This window comes from Syngnathus typhle, linkage group LG8, assembly GCF_033458585.1.
Source record: "Syngnathus typhle isolate RoL2023-S1 ecotype Sweden linkage group LG8, RoL_Styp_1.0, whole genome shotgun sequence".
Classification (NCBI taxonomy): Eukaryota; Metazoa; Chordata; class Actinopteri; order Syngnathiformes; family Syngnathidae; genus Syngnathus; species Syngnathus typhle.
Window position 1 is genome coordinate 8,399,346 of NC_083745.1, and position 21,813 is coordinate 8,421,158.

At 40.1% G+C, this 21,813-nt stretch overlaps 1 protein-coding gene across 1 annotated transcript; it reads left to right on the forward strand.

Moving 5' to 3' along the window:
• The first annotated feature begins 316 nt into the window (after positions 1 to 316).
• On the forward strand, positions 317 to 14,907 carry kcnk12 (potassium channel, subfamily K, member 12). Its single transcript, XM_061285367.1, has 2 exons — positions 317 to 656; positions 13,294 to 14,907. Exons 1-2 carry the CDS (start codon positions 317 to 319, stop codon positions 14,163 to 14,165), a joined length of 1,212 nt encoding a protein of 403 aa, XP_061141351.1. The 3' UTR covers positions 14,166 to 14,907.
• The last annotated feature ends 6,906 nt before the right edge of the window (positions 14,908 to 21,813 follow it).

Consider the following 21,813-nt stretch of genomic DNA (forward strand, 5'->3'; position numbering starts at 1 on the left):
CTACTCTCATTACTCGTTCTTTTGGATTCCTGGTTCGATTTGGGCAACAATCGCGTGCTGGGATCAAGCATGAGACAATGCACCGGTGTTTTTTCTCCTTAACTCTCGCTCGGTGCGTGCAAAGTGCTGGATTTCCCCAAGCGAAGCTTCTTTGATGCCCCCTCCGCCATGGGACGGGGTGCCGTGGCACTTGAATGAGAGGCATCCCAGGGAAGTGCAGTGACGGCGGTGCAGTGAGCGCCCACACGTTGCTTTTGATGCCTCCGCCGACGTGGAGCTTGTCGCTGTCCGACGCGCGAGTGGTGCTGAAATTTGGATGATGACCGGCCATCGTCTGGAAAACTGCCGCTCCTTGCACTTGAACGAGGACAACGGGCGCTTCGTGCTGCTCGCCCTCCTCGTCATCATCTACCTGCTGTGCGGCGCTGCGGTCTTCTCTGCCATCGAGAGGCCCTCCGAGCTGCAGGCTCACGGCCGCTGGAACGGGACGCTCCGCAACTTCAGCGAGACCTTCAACATCAGCCTGGGGGAGCTTAACTCTTTCCTGCGGGAGTACGAGGCAGCCTTCGCCGCTGGGATCCGAGCTGATGCTCTTAGACCACGATGGGATTTTACAGGGGCTTTTTACTTTGTTGGAACAGTGGTGTCAACCATAGGTGGGTGATTTAGAATCTTTTATGATGATTTATCATAGATGCATCATAAAGTCCTTTCCTTGATCTTTGCATCCTGAATGGTCTTTGCTACTATTAATTTTCTAACATACCGAGAAACACACTTAAATAAGAAACTACATGTGATTTTTACATTTAAGTTCATTATTTACGTTCAAAATGTGTTTCCCAAACTTAAGTGAGCCAAAGTACATGGCTGGCCACCCCACGAAATGTTATAAAACTCAATTCAAGTCAGCTCATCCTTATTTATCCAGCACTTTGAAAACAGCTGCAACATGACATGAACAAAAAGTGAAAATCAGGTTAATGATATACATTCTGCCATCTAGTGGGAGTGCATGTACGGTAATCCTGTCAATATGCATTGCTGGTCTCTATCCATCTATCCATCCATCTCTCTATCCATCTCTATATCTATCTATCTAGCCAACTATGCAACTAACCAACCAACTAACCATCTATCCAACCAACTATGCAACCAACCAACTAACCAACTATCTATCCAACCAACTATGCAAGCAACTAACTAACCAACTAACCGACTAACCAACTAACTAACTAACTAACTAACTAACTAACTAACTAACTACTGGCTATCGAGGTATCTTTCGCTCTCTATGTATGATATAGTCAATATAGTCAATTCTCACTGGAGAGCATTGTGATTTCCTTATGCATTCCAACACACAGGCCTGATGAAAACATAAGCATGCACTTTGTAAACTACATTTCCAGCAACACCTGTCGCAAATAAACTTAAATAAAATCACCCAAATGAACATATCAACGTATCAGTGCAATAACATAGATGTCGAGATTGATAGATGTGGGTTTCTATCCCACAGGTTTCTTATACAGGCTTACATGCAGATTATAACAGATGCAGGCATTGCTTTTTTTTTCTCCAAGTCATGTGTTACATTTTGGCTGTGAAGGGGCTGTTGGCAAGGGGCTGTCATCTGACTGACTGCCATTTGGAACAGCACACTCATCTCTAGCTATAGGACAGCACCCATGGGTGCAGTCTTTTGCCACATTTCCATTCAAACCAACTGGAATGTCATCCAGTGCCCCATTCTGCATCCCCTCCCAAACCACCCCCTGTAACATTTACTCATGCAATAGGTCAGAAAAGAGCAAGTGTCCCTCCCGGGATATCCCGCGGGCCAATGCTGTGGTGATGACCTGCATGTATGATGGCTAATATCTTATGCCTGCTCTCCCACCTGGGAGCAGAAAGTTAAATCGTGGAGGAGGTGAGCTCAGGTGTTCATATGAGGGAGACATAATCACTCTCCGCCTTTGCCCTCTGCACACAACCATATTGTATATACAGAGTATACACACAACAATCCCCCTTGCAAAAAGCATTATCTGATGTTCTCCTTGCACACCTTGCAGTTTTTCTCACATAAAACACACAAGCAAAAAGCTCCAGGGCGGTACACACACTCAGCTCACTCGCTGAGGTTGAAGCTGTGTTTGTGTGTCTGCTTAAAATCCTTTGTGCTTCATTTGTCGCACACTCTTGCCCCCGACAAACACAACCCATAAACTGACTCAGCCGTCTGTCTGGTGGGAGGGGAAGAAAAAAAAAAAAAGGGGGTTGATTCGGAGGTTCTCTCTAAAGTGTTTCAAGGGCTTGCATGGGTTTCTGTTTGGATTTCCATCTCGCTTTGATCTGCATAGCACCCCCCAACCCTTTTGGCTTGTTTGCGCTATGAGCTGCTGATATGAAAGGGATATGGGGCCTCCCCACACAAGGTGTTATTACAGCGGCATCCCCCAGCAGCTTTAGACAATCCTCCCAAGCACTTCCAGCTCCAACTTTGTTCCCGAAGAGGATTCAGTTCCGCTGAGTTGATTCTCATCTTAATGTGGCACCGCAATATGGCTGCCAAGGAGGAAAGTTGCCTACATTTGGTCAGCCTACACTTGGTGTGTTAGGGGAATATCGCAGAGTGCAATCATGGGAGAAAGGTCGTTTCTGCCAAAGCTGTCACAATAAGGGCAAAATCATTTTTTGGACGATTTCTCAGCAAAATGAGCCTCACTCAACCTTTTTTGTTATGTCACTGAGCTGTTCAGTCACTCAGCGATTGACTGGCAATTGGTCCAACATGCAGTCTGCTTTCAGCTCCAGCCGCTACCTCTGACCTTTGCATGGTATGGAACAATGGATGGACGGACTGACAGGCGGACTGACGGATGGATATGTTTGTGTGCTTATGTCATTATTTTAGTTAATGAAAACGAACAAATTACAAACTGATTAAATTTGCTTTTGAAAACTAACAGTAACTACATGTTACATTTATAAAACTGCAAATAACAAAAAATGTTAATTATGGCAACTAGGCCCTCATTGTTTACTTAATATCATACATGAGCTTTCTAATATTGATGCCCCCCAATACTGCAAAAACAATGACAAAAGTGGTGGCCCAATGAGATTTGGCTTTGACAGTAAATTTAAGATCATAACCTATTATAAGATACATCAGGGCAGTAGCTCTATACAAGCAATAATACTTCTCCCAGTTCACCCGGGTTATCTCTTGACAAAAACAGTGATATCTTGGAACAAGACCAGCACACGGTAAATCACAGATGATGCATCAGTAGCAATCGGGAAGACGTATTGAGCTGGTTTACTCATTGGTCATGCTGTAACTGGCTGTAGCATATAGTCCATGAGGTCGTAAATGTGACAACTTTGGACTATTTAAAAAGGCAGAACATTTTTGAAAATATATACTATCTGAGATATTATGGCAAAGACATGACTAAGTGACTCAGCCATACACTCCTATAGTCTTACAGATCCCCCAAGTGTCTGTTTGCTCATACAGCCAACGCATCTGTGTTGTCCCGCTTTAGATTTCCTCGAAGAGAATTTACTCTTCATTAAAAGGGGCACTTGAGTGAGTTCAGTAAACAGTCATTTCTAATAATACAGCTGCTATTTATACCCTCTGAGATTGATTGATAGCTGATGGCTGCCAATTAGAACAGCTCCAAATCTATTTATGGGGCTCAAGATCTAATTTCTGCTAATTTCCATGCTTCAGTGGCATCCTAGAGATTATCTTTGTTCTTTGGAAGTGCTCACGGTAGGAATCAGGTGTGTGTTCGGTGATGAAGAGGTTCAAACCAGTTCGAGTAGTTTTTCGTATCATATTCAGCTGCAGGTTTATACATGGGTTTATTCCCCTTCCCCTTTTTGCCCTCTGGCAGGCTTCCGCCTCCATCACACTTACAGCCACCCACACAGTGAAATCAAGTGTAGGCAAGGAACAGAAGCACAGTTCACTGGTCAGATGGACAATTTCATATATTATTTATTTATATTTATTTATTTATTTATTTATTTATATTTAAAAGTATATTTTTAAAAATGCATTTTGATTGACACTGTCAGAGGTATTATTTGAGCGTACAGTACTGAGCAAAATTCACCACTTGCTTTTATTTTTTGAATGACCCATTTTTCATAGCCGCCATTATGACTTGCGAAACATACACTTTACTGATGATCTGGATAAGAGTGCTTTTTATACAAATATTGTGTGGTTAATTTTTGTGATCTAATCAAATGATACAAAAGGATTTTTCCAGTATTTTTCCCCACTTCATTTACTCTCATAAGAGGACTTAAAATGTTACAAATAGAAACATGCGGGAACACTTATTAAGAAATAATCTAATTGTTAAAAAAATACAGTTCATTATTAGACCATTAAATAATCATGCCTTGGTGGAATTCAGGCAACATGAATTGCACTACACTATGAATTGGGCGCAACCAGCAAAGGTGCGGTTGATACAGCCCTAGCAACACATAGGTGTCAAACCCAAGGCCCGGGGGCCAGATACGACCCACCATATAATCTTTTGTGGCCCGCAAAGAGATGTTTTGCATCGACTTTGTGTCATTACTAAAATTTTAAATTGTCTTCATTTTTAAAGAAATAGAGATAGTGCTTGCAATTTTTATTACCATTTGTCTTTTAAAGAAATTTGAATCGTTTTTACTCGTCTGTGATTTCACAACTAGTTTTTCCTCAGTTTATTTTGTAGCCTATATTGTATATAGAAGACGTTGATAATCATAATGGCCCTCTGAAGGAAACTATGACTATGATGCGGCCTGTGACAAAAATGAGTTTGACACCCCTGATGTACACAAAATAGAAGTTAAGCCACATCAGTGCTGTGGCAACACTAACTAACAGCATTATTTGCTGGCTCAAAGCAGCAATTCAGATAGATTCTCTGAGTCCTACCCCACAAGAAACTACAACCATAGTAATCAGTTAATGTTAGAGCAACATAATCTCTAGACAGTGAACATTAAAACTAAAAAAAAAATATGTTAATGATTTCTAATGGCTCCCATTTGACAGTGCAGGTGTACCTAATGGTGTGGGGAAGGTAAGATGGTGTAAAACAAGCCCTTGTTTGGGGATGTGAAGCAGAAGCAGCATGATAACCGGAGCCTTTCTACCATCCAGGTGCACAGCATGTCAGTCATATGAATCCAGGTGGATGCCACAATAAAGTAATTAAGGTGGTCTCATCGGGCGAATGGCTCTCACCGTAATGTGCACTTTATGTCGATGCGGCGTGTGCGTGGCGCTGCAACTGTAGGATAGAGCATTTTATGTAACCATGATGCCTATGGTGTTTTAATGGCACTGATTTTGGAGGACAAAATCATGCAAGTACCTATTTAACTGGGGCAGATGATGACAGACAAATAAATGCAGCTTTCATCTGATTGCTGTGCTTTCTTAGATTACAAAGTGACACATGTATCGCATCCCTCAGCAACCGGAGAAAACAAAACGGAACTGAGTGGATCTTTACATTTAAGGATACCTAAACCAGATAGTTTAGGGAAATTAGTTCTGGTCATATATGTAGTTTGACAGAGTGATAAAAATACTTATCATATATATGACAGTATTCACGATGCCTATAAAAAATAACTGGCTATATAAAATGTGGTAAAGCGCATGATGTATTGACTGACACCATAAATGCATTATTAAGCCAAAGGACAACTAGTTGACTGTAAAAGCTAGGGGATGGTGCCAAAATAAAACACTCAACTATTCTATCATAATACTTCATTTAGAATGAAGATCAAAGTGAGCAACCAATCAAAAGATCAGATAAGCAATACAGTGCACATTCATTAAAAAGTAATGAATTGGCTTACTCGGGTACACGCTTGAACTACCCAGGCCAAACACAAAAACATGAATGAGTTCTATGTACGGTCAAAAGACAAACGTGACCTCAGAATAACGGAACATGAATTTTGGCATTCAAGCAATCTAATAGGTTAAATGAATCATGTTTTTATCAACAGTAAACAGTTCAGTGCTTCCTCGCTGGCAGTAAGCCAATTGTGTGGTTATTACTGTTGCTTGCTTATACTGATGCTTGTGATCAATGAGGTCATCTTGTACTGGGCTTTGAAATAGGTTTGAACATGAATCCACAATCCCAGATGCCAATTAGAAATACTTGGAATTTGTTTTGATGCAAGTACATCTGCGCCTTTTCTGAGTCTTGCTGTACAACTGATTAAAAATCAATCCATCCATCGATTTTCTACAGCATCTTTCCTTAAAAGGGCCTAAGGGTAGGCCAGAGCTTATACAATTCAGTAAAACCAATTTGCATGCTTTTGGAATGAGAATTAAGCCAAAGTACCAGGAGACAACACACACAAGCATGTTAGTTGCTGGTTTTCCCATTAGAAAAAAAATGAAAATGTATCCCAAGGTCAAATTGATGCCGTCACAAAACTTTATAATTAGGACAACTGCATACTGGTATGTATGACTAGAGCAAAATGCAGCACAGTACCTTTTCCAGTTCCTTTTAACAAGCTTCTCAATATGAGCTACTATTTATGCAGCTCACGTCATCCTGCCCTCTTGTTTCCTTAGATGTGCTATGCTACTCTGTGAAATGACAGAGTCAGGTGAAATGTCACTGTTAAAAATGGACAACAGAGGACCTGCAGTCACAGCAACTCTTGGGGGTCTCTTTAGATAGTGTGTAGTGCTGAGCTCAGCATAAAATAGTTTTCATGTAGAGGACACTAAGTTAAAGGAGAATTCATATCAACTGTAATCGTCCAAGATGATGCTGGAAGTTTGTATTATTATAAATTAAAATATTTCTGGCGACAATAGAATCATTCGGATATCCACTTAAACCAAAAAGTGAATCAGTTCTAAATGTCTGTTGTTTTGTTTATCTAACAGTCGGTCTGACTAACAAATCAAAGAGAATAGTAGATTACAATGCAATTTCAAAGTTCATGCGTGACATTTCAGGGAATACGTTTTTATCGTAACTATGACAACAAAAAACAACTCACGTTAGTCACAGCCTTGCAGTGAAAAGCCAATAAAACAATCACAACCGACTATAAAAATCAATCTTTCTAGAAGGCCAAGGGAGAATATTCACATTTTGTCAAACTTCAACCATTCACAGGAAAATACAACAATGGTGCAATGCCGAGCTCTGCCAAAGCCCAGAACTTAAGAACCCTAAATTGGACCAATTGTACACCATCACAGATTACAAATAAACACATAGTAAATTGTTTTAAGAAGTAAAACTTAAATGATAAGATCTTTATAATAAGATCGACAATGAAGCCCTCTATATGTATCCACACACACCTCTGCAGCATCACTGCGGGACATAAATCTATGCTGACAAGCGAGGGCGTCCACCCGCCCACATACAGTAACTCACAGTCTCAAATCATGGCACTGAAGTGATCCCAAGAACAGTTTAGAGAAGACAGTAGATTTTTCCAAAGCTCCCTCTTGGTAATGATTATCCTTTCACTCATTGTGCTTTGTGCATCAGCAGAGCAAAGCGACAATTTTCTCTGTGTGTTCTTTGCACCCTGCGGGCACCTGACCCTCTTTCATTCAAATCTGGACAGCAAGTGAAGATGGGTTTTTTTGGGGTGTCAACGATGAATCTATCCTGTGAATCATTAATATACTACAAAGATGCCACCTTTTACGTGCTAAGCAAAAAGTATTGTCAGTGGATGATGTGGAACGTTGAAATGCAAGTCTGCGCTCGCATTACATACAAAAATTCTGTCGCCAGACACTTTATTTAATGAGAGGAATAAAGAAAGATGTGCCTTTACAAAGAACAATAATACCTAGTGAAGAGACCTGCCTCCTCGAGTCAGCCTTAATAGGTATCGGTGGTAAGACGCCAGCAGCAAATGGATGACTGCCAAATAGTGTGCTGTTTGGCAGTCATCCATTTGCCCTAAAATGAAACAGGCTGTGTGAATGATTCTAAAAGTTATCAGCTGATGAGAATAAACATGACAGTGTGGTTTAACAGAAAATAGAAATGATCTGGAAAAAAACAAAAACAATTACGGGCAAAGGGTTATTCCTTGGGGGAAATAACTACGTTTCCTCCGCTCCTTCAGCTGCCGTGGCCTGATGCCTCTCTTTGGTTTTCGTTTCACCTGGCTGAGCCTGACTTCTTCTCAGGGGGTTGGATTTACCGGATTGCCTCCGTTATGTTTTTCTTTTACCCCAAATTGCTGTGCTCCGACGTTCATTATGAGGATACTCACGTTTTGAAGCTCTTGGTTGATATTTCTTTTTGAAATAGCTTTCAAGCTCTTATGTACACAGTTTCAAAGATGCTTATAGATGGCATGAAATGGTTTGTCAGAGGTTTACTGCCACAATAAAAAGCAAAAAAGAGCGGCATTAATTTGTAATGCACACCTCCAAAAAGATCAGCTCATTGAGCAATTAATGGGGTCGCTTTAGGTACAGCAGTGGATCATGTTCAACAACATCATTGCACGGATCTGCAACGAGAGCTCATCAAAAGCTTTTTACACTGCCTGATAAAGACGATACTTTTATCCAGGCCACTCATCTGTATAAACAAATCTAAAATGTAAAGGGGGGTGGGGACTTCATGACAATATTCTGCCTTATGATGTGGTGCCAGAGGGGTTATTCGTGCAGCTGCTATATAATTGTTTGCATCAATAGAAACGGCAAAATGACTCACTTATTATAATATATACATTCAACCTTTCTGTGATTTGATACTGTGTAGCTGGGCTGCAGGAGCATCTAATGTTGTGGCCATTTAACCTCTTATTGGATAGTTTCTCTCTTGTGGACTGGGAATAAAACAACTAAGTGATTGATGAGAGAGTTAAAAATCTATTTACTGGTGATCGAGCATTGTTTCGTCATGGAACTGAGACAGCTTGCAGTTTTTCACTGCTACAACACAAAAAATCACTTTTAAAGTTGCTTCGCAGTCTATTTCTTACATGAGCAAGCTTTGATAGTCCTATTTTTCATATTGTTGAAGAGCTTCCTGCAGATCCTCACATTTTATGTAGCACCATTGAGATGCTATGTCAGCGACTTTTCTGCTGAACATGATCTCATAGTGCCAGTCTTTCGACGGCTCCAACAGGGACAGGTGTGTTTACTCTGTGGGGATAATAGCAGAAGGCTTTATGACTCTCAGCTCATATTCAAACACTGAGGGCACCGACAGTGTCATGAAAAAGCCAAGGACAAGGCCAATGGCTCTGTCAGAGGGAAGCTATTAATCTGATGGCTGAATGCATCTTGGCGGCCACAAAAGGGCACATCCATGTCACCATTTGCAGATAATTTTGACTGAGTATATTCTTGATATCAGTGGCGGCAAAACAAAAAACCCATCACTGTATATGTGAGCATACACAATATGCTTACATTGTGTGAATGCTTCTCAGTGCCAAGAATCTTGGCAGCTCCTTAGCAGATGGTCTGATGTCTGTTTTCATTTCTTCTTCGGCCTCTCTGTCCTGTCCCCCCCACCATGTTGCCCCATGACTAATGATTTCCTGTTGGTCATCCAAACACAATCATCAGAGTAGCGGGCACACCCGCTGTATTCTGCTCCTTTGTCCTTCTGACCAATTTAGGATCATTCCCACTTGTGGAAGCAGACATTTGGATTGGGAGCATGTTTATAAAGCGTTTTAATTGAAGACACAGGGCACCAATGAAAGACACAGTTTGAGCTGTTAGTTGGAAAACCTTTGGGGTTCTCTTCCCTTTGGAGTTTGGAGATGTGCACAAAAACAGTCACTGGCTTCCAGACGCAATGCTACTTTGAAACACACCCCTTTCAACAATTACTCAGCTCAATGACGGTTGCCCTTGAGAGGCTGTTTTTCATCCAGTAGAATCAATGCTTCAGACGGATGATTACCGTTTGTTGTTTTTAAAGTGATCGGAATGGGATTTTCACGATTTTTCTTGTCCAAATACCTTTGAGATGATCAACCAGCAGATGATCAAGCCACCATGTCAATGTATTCAAATATTGATAATAAACACAAGAAATGTGGGAAGTAAAATATAGTATCAGCCGACAAAAAATTCAAATTGGGAATAAACCTGAACTAACTAGACCCCAATTGCAATTTCAAAAATTCAGTGTAATGTAAAGATTTTTGTTTTGGCTCACTTCTTCAGGAAAGCAGTCAAGACCATTTTCTGGTACTATACATGAGGGGGAAAAAAATCAAAATCTTTACCTTCTAAGTACTCCACCACCAGTTAATGTGTTGCGCTTTGTTTCTCAGTTTGGTGCATTAAGACACAGCAGGATCTACAGCACAATTTTACCGCTAAAGAGCTCCCTGCTGGTTCTGGAAAATAAACATAAATGGAAGAAACAGGGAACTACGACATTAAAGTTCCAGGCTCAATATATCTAAAGGAGATCATAGTTACATTATCAATTATTCCCTTGCTTGGAATGTTTCCTCGAGTCAGATTTGAACACAAATACACCTCATAGCAAGTTATCAAATATTTTGAATTCCACCTTTATAAATATCTATGCAATTTTAATGCTCAGATATTTTGATTACATATACTTTTTACAGATTTTTTTTAAACTTAATTTAATATTGCCAAGGGCATTTGTGTTGAACTATGTTATTGATTGATTAGGGCAAAAGAAGTCTGGAGAGCTTTGACTTAAATGAGTCATTGTAATTTGTCATCAGAGCCTAGCAAGAGAGAACCCGCTATAAACTGTCGCCCGCTAGAATTGTTGCTGAGCACATGTGATCAAATCACACAGTCCAGAAATCTGCTTTGTTTTGATACAGCCCATTTTTACCACTCTGTGCCTAATAACCAATTCAGCATTTTCTTTTGCTTTTAAATCTGCCAAATGGTAAATTATTGATACAAATTGCTGTTCCTGCATGAATCTCTGGAGTATAATTACATTTGCAAGAATCATTAGCTATTAAGATCATTCTGGTGTGGAGATGAGCACAGTTAATGGTGATGAATAAATATGTTTCTATGAGCTCTGGTGGAATTAGCACACACATGTTTTTCTTATCCGTTTCTGCTGAGTTAAATGGTTCCTCTTGGCTGGTGCAAGATAGAATATTATCACCGAGGTCGGCGGCATCATTAGTCGCTGCTGTCGACTTCCGGATCTAATCAGGAATCTTTGTGAATAAAATCATCCTGAAGCATCCAGGTGTAGTTCTGTTCTTGTTCTGTTATCACTAATCCGTTTTGACACTCTGCTTTGGCGTAATAACTCTGTAATGTCGCGCTCAATCGATGCCGAGTGCCTTTTTCCTCTCTTAGGTCATTTGCTTGGTAATGAGAGACGGGTGCGCAAGATGCGCTCCGCTTGCTTAGAAGAAGACGTTAAGGTTTCACTTGGGCTGCAAGAGAATTGGCCTGCTAATTAATTAAAAATATGATGCTCAAAGGTTTTCATCTCAGAGGTTAAATTGGGGAATAGCTAGCCATCACCTTTTTTCGCTGTCAACTTTATTAGGATAATGCATACTGGAGCGCAGTTGTGCAAACTCTCCATTCTGTGTGAGGTTTTATTCTCTGTTGTATCTTTGAAAGCATCTGTGCCAATCAGTACAGATCGACAGTAAACGACCCAGCATGTCAACAGCCCTCACGAGAGTGTTTGTCAGTGAGCAAGATAAGGTCGATAAAACCATTTTGGGTACCATAAAGGAAGTGATGTCTCCATATTGATGTCATGTATGACTGGCCAAGGGTGGTTATAAAGGTGTTCAATACCTAAATGGATAAAAAAGTGCTTCCTCAAAGGAGACTCAAAATTCCATGATGGAAAAATCGAAGCCCAGAAGTGATAAAGATCAAGAAAATGTTGATTTCACACCATGCATACGGCTCAATACGTGAGAGTATATGTGTGAGTGTGTATTCCGACTGCTGCTTGTCAGTGCATAAAGTATAAAATACAGATTGTTTTGCCGTGGACTGTGAAACTGTTGTATTAGGGGGCTTGTGCCTATTACACTGCATGGTATTTTTTAATCATCCTCAAAGTTCAATCCTTCGATGGTTGTGGGTGAATATTTGCACCTTAAATGCAAAACACTAATACCAACAATCGGCCCAAAGCATTTTTCATCCCTTTCCATCAAAGTCAACAAAAGCCCAACTGGAAGCATATCCTGGACAATGATCCTTTGGAAAACAGTCAACAGTTAGCTTAGCCTGTTCTATTTTTCTACTACTAATTCTCTTTGCAGTCTAGATACATTACAAAATTCTACTTCTCACAGTTGATCACAGGTTTACCACTAACTATAAGGGCACATGAAAAATGAGTATGCAGTATAAGCCTTTTAGATGGCGGGGAAAATTTTCTGCACTAAAACATCTGTCACATAGAGGTTATCTCAGAGCCCCACCTGTGACACTTAAGAATGACAAGCACGCCTCTCCCGTCTTGAACACTTAATGTAATTGACTAGGAAATCAGATGATGGTAGAGAGCCATGCTTTAAAACTGGGGTTAAATAAGCTTAGCTAAGATGTTTTACAGACATTATTGTCAACCCAATTTGTCCCTTTGTCCTTGAATTTTGCCTTCAACAGTATAAGCATACATTCAACAAGATCAGCAGTACGTAACCAATCGTTTGTCAGACACTGAAAGAGAGATGAAAACACCGGGTGAAACTAAAACGTCAAGACTAACAAGAAGTGGCATCACATGGACAGGAGAAAAATGAATATAAATTGAAACTTCAGGGCGCATGAAACTAAATACTGAAGAACAGGCTGTGTGAATAATGTAAATAGTGACAAATCATCCAGGTTTGAACTTGAATTTCTTGTCTTGAAAAACCTGTACACGCACCACAATGGCCATTTGGCAAGACAGCCAGGTCACACTACAAACCCCGCCTTATTATTATCCAGTCCGATTGTGTGTCACAGGAGCTCAATGTCCCAAGAGCCACACAACGGAGGTTCTTACAGTTAATAGGCCAGTCATAAACCTTTGAGGTGTAATTAACTGTGACCTCAATCTAGGACTATTATGTTGAAATACCCCACCCACGCTTTGTTTACACTGCCCAGGCCTTGAAATTTATTTTCCCCAAAAGTACATATACTTTTCCTCCTCTTACTCTGACCACACCAACCAAGATTCAAACCACAGAAAGAATTAACCTTCTAATTTGGATTTTTGTCCTCTCTCTATACAGGTTTTGGGATGACAACCCCTGTGACAGTTGCAGGCAAAGTGTTCTTGATCTTCTACGGGCTCCTGGGCTGCGCTGCCACGATTCTCTTCTTCAATCTCTTTCTGGAGCGAATAATCACATTGCTTGCGGTTGTCATGAAAGCCGTGAGGGAGCGGCGGATCAGAAACAGCGGCCTGCTCCCACCAGGGGTTCACCGGGACTTCTCGGCTTTCTGTCTACCTGGCTGGAAACCCTCCGTTTACCACGTTATGCTGATTCTAGCCCTATCAGCCATCATCATCTCCTGCTGTGCTTCGGCCATGTATAGCCCTGTGGAGGGCTGGACCTACTTAGATTCGCTGTACTTCTGCTTTGTGACCTTCAGCACCATCGGCTTTGGGGACTTTGTAAGCAGTCAAACTGCATCTTATGAGTACCAAGGTCTCTACCGGGTGGCCAACTTCTTCTTCATGTTAACAGGAGTGTGCTGCATCTACTCGCTCTTCAATGTCATCTCCATTGTTATCAAGCAGGTGCTCAACTGGTTGCTAGAGAAGATGAGCTGCTTGTTTTGCCAGCGTTGTAATAAGGCCAGCACCTTCCTGGGCAGACGTAACGCAATCCGACCGGGTTCCAAGGGTCGCCATCCGCCATACGGACCGTGCGACAGTGACACAGAAGGCCGCAGAATGTCCGGGGAGATGATCTCTATGAAAGACTTGGCTGCTTCCAACAAGGTGTCACTGGCCATAATGCAGAAGCAGCTTTCTGAGTCGGCTAATGGCTATCCCAGGACGGTTTGTGGCAGCTCACGCCAAAATGGTTTCTCCGGGGGAGTGGGAGCCCTAGGCATTATGAACAACAGACTGGCAGAGACCAGTAACTCCAGGTAGAGGATAAACCCAGACACTGGAAGCAGCTTTAAGAAACACTTGTCAAGTCAACGTGTTATCCACAATACACAGGACTGTATGGATTAATGTGGCTCGGATTTCCACTGTGATGAGAGGGATCCTTGACTATTAAACATTGATCATCAAGCAGCAGGGTAAATTACTCTGAACGAGTGACAACCACCAAACAATTTAAATAGGATCTCTGTTTATGAAGCAGTGAAAGCATTTGGAGCAATGTCTACTGTTTGTTTGAATATATACTGTATATATATATAAATGACCATAATCAGTGGTGATATTAATATTTAAGAAAGAGTATACTAACTGAATGATACAGCACATACCAATCTATGCATTATACATCTTGTGAATTATTTTTGCACCATGTCCTATACCTTCTTTTAACTTTAGGGTATCTAAGAGTGGCAGCAAAGGAATTTATAAGCATGATGTAGCAGATGTGTTGTCGCTGCACTGGGAGGGGCTTACAGTGTGTTAAACTAACAGGCAACAAGACATCTTGCTGTGCTCGGTTGAAATAAGTCTTTTTCTCGAGAGAGTCACTGGCCTTATCAGCTCTGACCATGTTTCTGTGTAAGAGAAATACCTTTCAATGTTTCCCTCTCACAGCTGCGTGTGGAAAGGAAAGCAAATGTTAAAGACTTGCAATGTATTAATTAATCAGTCTTTGTACCGAGGAAATGTACCTGTATAAAAGAATAAATGAGCTGTACGTTTTTGCTTGAAGACGATTATGAGGAGGTAAGTGGGTTTATACTGCAGGCAAATTGCAGATTGAAAGAAGCTGGGCCAGTCTAAAGTCGGTAACAAAACCCTGAAGGATTCTCTGAGTCGCATTGATTTCTCGTTTTCTGCCGATTTGCTGCATTCATCAAAGGAGGTATCATTTCAGATTCATATCTCTCACGCTTGCTCGTTCTCTCGCTCGCTCTAAAACAAAGATGACCCAAAAGCCTGCAGAGCCTGATTTTCCTGCTGACTTTGGTGTTAACGTGCTGGCGAGGATTAATGGCTCAGGATGTTCGGAAAGTATATTGTGCTACCTTGTCACGCTACACGATCAATGTCCTTATTGCCGCCGAGTGTCTTTTCCAAGGTATCTGTGATTTAAAGCTGTGCGATTAATGTTTTATGTCCGGATACAGACACAGAGGAGGTTTACAGAGAAAGGGGGGGGGGGGGGGTCAGTGGCAGCCATAGCAATAGTGCAGTAAAAGATTTCTGTCAGATCCAGATTCATGTCCACTGCAAATCAACAGCCACAGGCTCGGTTTTTCCTGCTACATTCGGGCTCTGCAAAATCCCTGGTCACATGTATGACTACATTCATTTACACACAAAGCACCATAGCTCTTTGCGTTCTTGTCTTAGCTCTCCCTTCAGGCTCATCTGCCTCACTGGCGTCTACTGTTGATTGAACGTGTTGATTGAACGTAAGCATATTTCAGAACCTAATCTTAATTTAACTTTCGTGTGTCCATCATGCTCAAAGAAAGCAAATAAGCACATGGTACCAAATGATTTCCAAACAATCCTCAAGCTGTGGCATATGGCATATGTCTTGATGATATATGTTCTTTTAGGCATGCTGGCTTTCCTATTTCTATGACCTTGCACGTGGAAAAATGCCATATCCTGGAGACATTTAAACTGGCGCCGTATAGCAATTGTGTTCTACCGGATAAGTCCGTATTAGATTCTATAGGGCAACCTTGTTTCTCTCATATGAGGCCCAAGTCTGCAGGGCCATCGGTATCAGCATTAAAAGCTATCCGCAGAGGTTTTGGTTTCAGTTGGTCATTAACCTTCAGCAGGACACATGGGTGCCGAAATGACTGGAAGGAAGATTTTAGGTACTGTAATGTGAAATAATGGCATGCTTCCTGCAATCGAGCCTCCCGCAGGTCATTTGATTCAATAAACCTCATAAAATAGTGAGTTTTCAGCTCAGGATTAATTACTTAGCCTACCTTACTTAGTCTATGTATTGACACACACAAAAAACAGTTCTTCATCCTACTAATGTGCAAAATGTATCTCCATTGATTGCAATGGATTGCGCCCTTGTTGTCCTCTTATCTGCAGGAGAAGACTTGAGTTTTCATGCTCACTGCTCTTAAAGCAAATTTGTGAAATGCTGCTAAAATGCAACGTTTCCTGTCACCTTCTTGCCCAAAAATCACCTTAAATGATTCACGACTCCCACTACGCATGCTAAAAAGTGAAAAATACAAGCTTGCATTGCAGCACTGCTTAACTCATCTTACCACAAATTGTTCAGGTATTCCACTCAAGACATATGACAAAGAAATAAGGAATCAGCGCTTTACCAGTTGAGTATTCTTATTGAGCGTGCTCTATATTTTGATTCCTTCAATAAAAATCTTATTTTTGATAATGTATTTGTTTCAGGAGTCATTGGAGTACACGGAAAGCAGCAGGCAGGGAAACATGTCCGTATCAGAATGATGTATTGCTTGCTTGGTCGCTTGTGATGTGTGACTGAACTCACCTTTAGCTTTTTGACCTGGCACTTGATTATCAGAGACAACATCTCTGATGGCACGGAGCCAATGAAATCATCCGCTAACTCTTTCTGTTAAATGTGTGTGATTCATTCATTTGCTGATTCCTTTTGGTTCTATTGACATTGGAATTTACACCTCAGCCCCTTCATGTATGCAAATGAAATTATGTTTGCGAGTTGCACATTTATACCAATGATTGTAATTTTATATTTATGTAATTAAACGTAAGACCTATGCTATTGGGTTTCATTAAGCACCGCTACCCAGTGAGGTTTCTTTGTTTTTCCACTTGATTGGGAATCTTTAGATGTAAAAGAACGTATGATGTCCAAACTCTTAAAGGGAAACTCTGTTTAATGAGCCCGAGCTCGAATCATTATTTTATATGAACAGACCATTCTGTAAGGCACACATTCATCATATTTTGGTTTAATGACTCCAAAAAATTTACTTAAGTTGAAGCTTTACTATCTAAACATATTTGCTTTCCTGGCCACACTATTTGCATCATGTATTTCTGTGATGTTATCATGCCTGGCATGTTTAGTGACTAATTACTCAAAAATTACTTATTGCGGCATAATTCATTAATGAATAAACTCTTCCTGCTTTTTCCCCCTTTCATTTAATTAACGAGATCTGTCATTAAGCTTATCAATTGGAAATGTTTGAGATAATGTCAGATCAACATTTTTTTTTTCCATGCGTAAATATTGAGTCAGTTTGCAATAAAGTTAAATCACAAATAATAATCTGTAACGCCACTTGGTAATTGGTTGTTGCACATCATGAACAGTGAAAACAAAATTTGGCTTTTGATTTTAATCCAGGTTTGACTTTTAATTGTCCTAGCTACCACATAAGTATTATTTACAATTTTTTTCAGATAATTTGCTTTTTTAAACTTATCTTTGCTATCTTATATTGTTTACTATCTTGTGATGATCAGTTTGAGATCTGATCTTGAAGATAAGCTTAAAACATGAAATTGGTGTAATATATTTTGTGAATATAACAGACTTTTGACACTTGACACTTCTTTGCATCATTGCCAGGATAAGCATCAACAAATGTAAAGTCCATTTGACTCAAAAATTGGCCAAAATATTACTTGTTTAACTTTGCATCACACTGTGGTGCAATGTGTCTAAATTGCTGCACAACAGACACATCTTATGTTATAAATGTTTAATTTACAATTAGAACAAAAAGTTTAATGGGGAAAGAGTGTTGGGTTGCTTCTTCCGTAATGGGTTATAATTTTAGTCATAAAGAAGGGCTCTGTAGTTGCATTCGTTAAGAAAATCAGTCTAATCAGCTAATAATGTGGATGAGCATATATTATCATAATGCTGGGGATGTTAAAAGGAGTCTGCAGATGAAGTGTCCCACAACGTGACGGTGGTCATCTAAGTGGATATTTTCAAAGAAACAAATTGATGCTCGCTGACGTTTTCCAGTAATATCATTTTCCAGAACCTGATTATTCACCCAAAAAAATTCTGCACTACCAAAAAAAAAAAAATCATTCAGCTCATCTCTAATGAAGAGATGAGCTGAGGAATAAAAAATATCAACTTAAAACGACTGAGGGTAAAGTACTCTCCGTGATTATTTTATCCCAAAGCAGTTTCCTTTGGGCTTCAGCATTTCTCTTCCCGCTGCGTTGCTGTATTGCCACTGTTGGTTTAGCTTTACTACAACATTGCTTTCTGGATACGGAGGCGTTTGTTTGCTAGTAGCAGAATGTCAGTCGTGGTAGTCTGGAATACCGTACATCTTTATTTTAAGATTGTCACAAGTGTGTAGAATGCAAGCTGTTAAGAATGATCTTCGTAAAAGCTTGTCAAGCCGAACAGTCCAAGCATTACAACATTTAAAATGGCCGAAGGGTCTCATTATAAAAGCCCCTTTTGCACTGCCTGTTTTTTTTTTTTTTTTTTATGTAGGGTCAGGAGTAGGAGGGTGTAGCACTTTCACACAATAATCTCTTCTGTTGGGATTGTACCAACGGCAATTTTCCTCCTTCACAGCAGAGGCAGGGTGTGCCCTTTCATACTACTGTATAAGCCACCATTTTACCACCTTTCACTTTTTTTAAAGCCAGTCTTAAATAACACCGACGTGACGGTAGAGAGAAAGTCGACTCGGTAGTTTATTTTGCCTTCTGATGGGTTTTAAGAGGAATGATGGCAATATAGCCTCTGTGTAAAAGCCAGCATTTTGGGCTTCCTTGTTTTTCACCTTTTTCTTGTGTTAATATCGAACATGATTGGAGTGAGGGCGAAGTCAACTCAGCAGATTTTCAATATCTCCGTGAAGAAGCCTGAATGTCAAAGGGTCTAATGAGTTTTTGCTAGAGAAATCCAGTGAGCTTAAAACTTTCCAAAAAAGTAAAAAGGGCAAACCAATGACATGGAAATCTTGGTACTTGGTGAGCGTTCATACAGTAGGCAAGATAAAGCGAAAATAAGAAGTCATGTGGAAACAAGACATTTACATGTAAACGGACTGAGCAGCCAAAGAGTAATGAGCCAATTACCTTCTGACATCTGCTCTTTCAATTACCGTGGGGATAGATAGGGAGGAGAGAGGAGTTAATAGATAAGGGAAACTCACCAATTCAGCAAATGAAATACATTATGATCTCTTCCTCTGATCGGCATCATGAGGTGTTTATTGTTGCGTAAATTCTTCAAAGGCAGCCAGCTTCAAATGCAATAAAACCTCGGAGCGGTTTGAATCAGATAAAGTTGGATGAATACTGATCAGGCTGGAGAGGAAAAGCTTTCAGCGTTGGACAACCACTCTCACTCACATGAAATGGAGAAATAGACTACATTTCAATGAGTTTGTTGTTGTCTATACTAAACAAAGAAACTAAAAACTTTAATGCGTGTATTAAAAGCATGACGCCGGTAGATGGTTGTGGAAGATCTTCAACAAATTGGTGCAATATGGTCACGTTCCTGTTTTGTTTGTGGGAGTGGCGAGCATTTTTTCTTCCTAACACTGCAGCAAAATACATTTTCACATGGGAGAAAATTGCCTATCCAGCTATGCGGAGTGGATAGTATACGTATATAGCAACGGTTATTTCACTAATCTCAATGCGTATCTTCACAAAGGAGCAGTTTTTCTGATGGCGTCTAATCTGCTGAGTAGACCGTAGTGCTGCCATTTGTAACTGTCCCCACTTTGGTGCTGGATTGATGTGATTGATTGTGTTTATGTCCATGTCAGATGGAAAATGATTGGTTGCAAGAATGCCGTAAGTCAATTAGATTTTATTCAATTTTATAAGTTTTATTCGAGTTTAATGAAGACATACAATTCTAAATGAAAGCACGTCAAACCTAGAGTTAGAATTGACTGGTTTGTTAGCAAATCAGTTATATTTTTTCTCATCTTTTGAACCATGATTGGACTTTTTAAAAAATGCCTCTGAGATCATACTACCAGAGTATGACAAAGGGTTAAGGTTAAAGATTTGGGTTGAAGGTTTGGCACATATATATTCATTCCACGCAAACCTGTGCTCTCTCAGCAGATTTATTGCTTTTACACTGCACAGATGGTGATCCACAAAAACAGTACTAGAAGAAATTCCACCTCCTGGTGCCCCCAAGATTGTTCCAAAATATTCAGTAAGAATGTCTATTTATGCATATTATTTTTTGAAGCTTCACGACGTGGAAAATTGCTGGATAATGTGGTGTTCTTCACGACAATGTTGTTCTCATTAACATGACAGATAAGGGCACTCAGTTGCTTACAAGCTGCAATACATCACAAGTGTTTACACAACTTTCCATTATATCAATGAGAGATGCAAAGAATTTCAATTACGCTCTGGAAATCTAATTTGTGATGTACATTAACAGGTTTTTCTTTTGCATACATATATTCTCGGTGCAATTTAACTGGTCACATTTAAGATAAGACAGGAGTTTTCCTTTCTCCACTTGGCCAGTTTATTTAAATCATTTCACACGGAGGTGTAGCTCAGAAAATAATATATACGTGCTCTGAGTGTAAATACACTTAATGCAGTTTGAGTGCACTGGAGCCTACAGCTGTTTTTGTCCGAGATTGTAATGAAGAGGGCAAGTAGAAATAGCACATGAATTAACAGTGAATAATACCAATACCTTGATTTACCTATTCATTAATTTGCCAATTTGCTCAAGCATCATTTTTAAGGGACCACAGGATTACTATATACATAATATAATTTCCCTTTGAGACGAATATTGTCATTTAAATTTGTGGTCTGGGGCTCAGCTAATCCCAAATACCATTAGCATTTTATTTAGATTAAAAATGACTACTATTTTACTGGTTAAAATACTTATCATCTGGTTCTTATCAAGATATCTAATCCAACAAAACAAATACACGGGAAAAAAATCCTTGAGTCCCTTGAAAAAAACTCAGCAACCACTTTATTTTGTGTTGGTTGTAAAATACAGCTACAAAGGCTGAGACATACTTTGTTGTTATTTTTTATATGGTGTATATCTGTGCGCTTCAGTCTTCATAGCTGCATAAAATTAATTAGAAGTCTTTGTTTTGTGTGACACATGGCAGTCAATTTATGTTTACCCCTACCATGAAAGCAGTGAGATAATAAGACTTTGCGAATTTTACCAAACGCAGCGTCAAGAAACAAACTCTACATAAGGTTCCATAATCCTTTCTTAATTAGATGTCACCCATACATAGCCCTTGCCACAATTTAGATGTCTGTCTGGGTATTTTGCTGGGAATGCTCACCTGGTGGCTGTGTCAGAGGAATAGGAGGATGCAGACAATTTGCAGTCACCCTTGACCCTGGTAACATAACAGAAGATCTGCCCAGGTTGCACCAAAGGTCAAGCGCTGTACCATTACTCAAGTGGACAACAGACTAGTCCTGGAAACAAACTGTGCACCTATGCTTCAATGCTCTGGTTAGAAATGCCCAAGTTATTAATTGGTTGACTTTTCCTTTGTGGTTAAGTATGCAAAGGAAAAAGCATAACAGCTCTTGTTGCAACTCAGATTTTTTTTCACAACAAAGCTTGTCTTTTACAATATTATTATTATACTGCCCT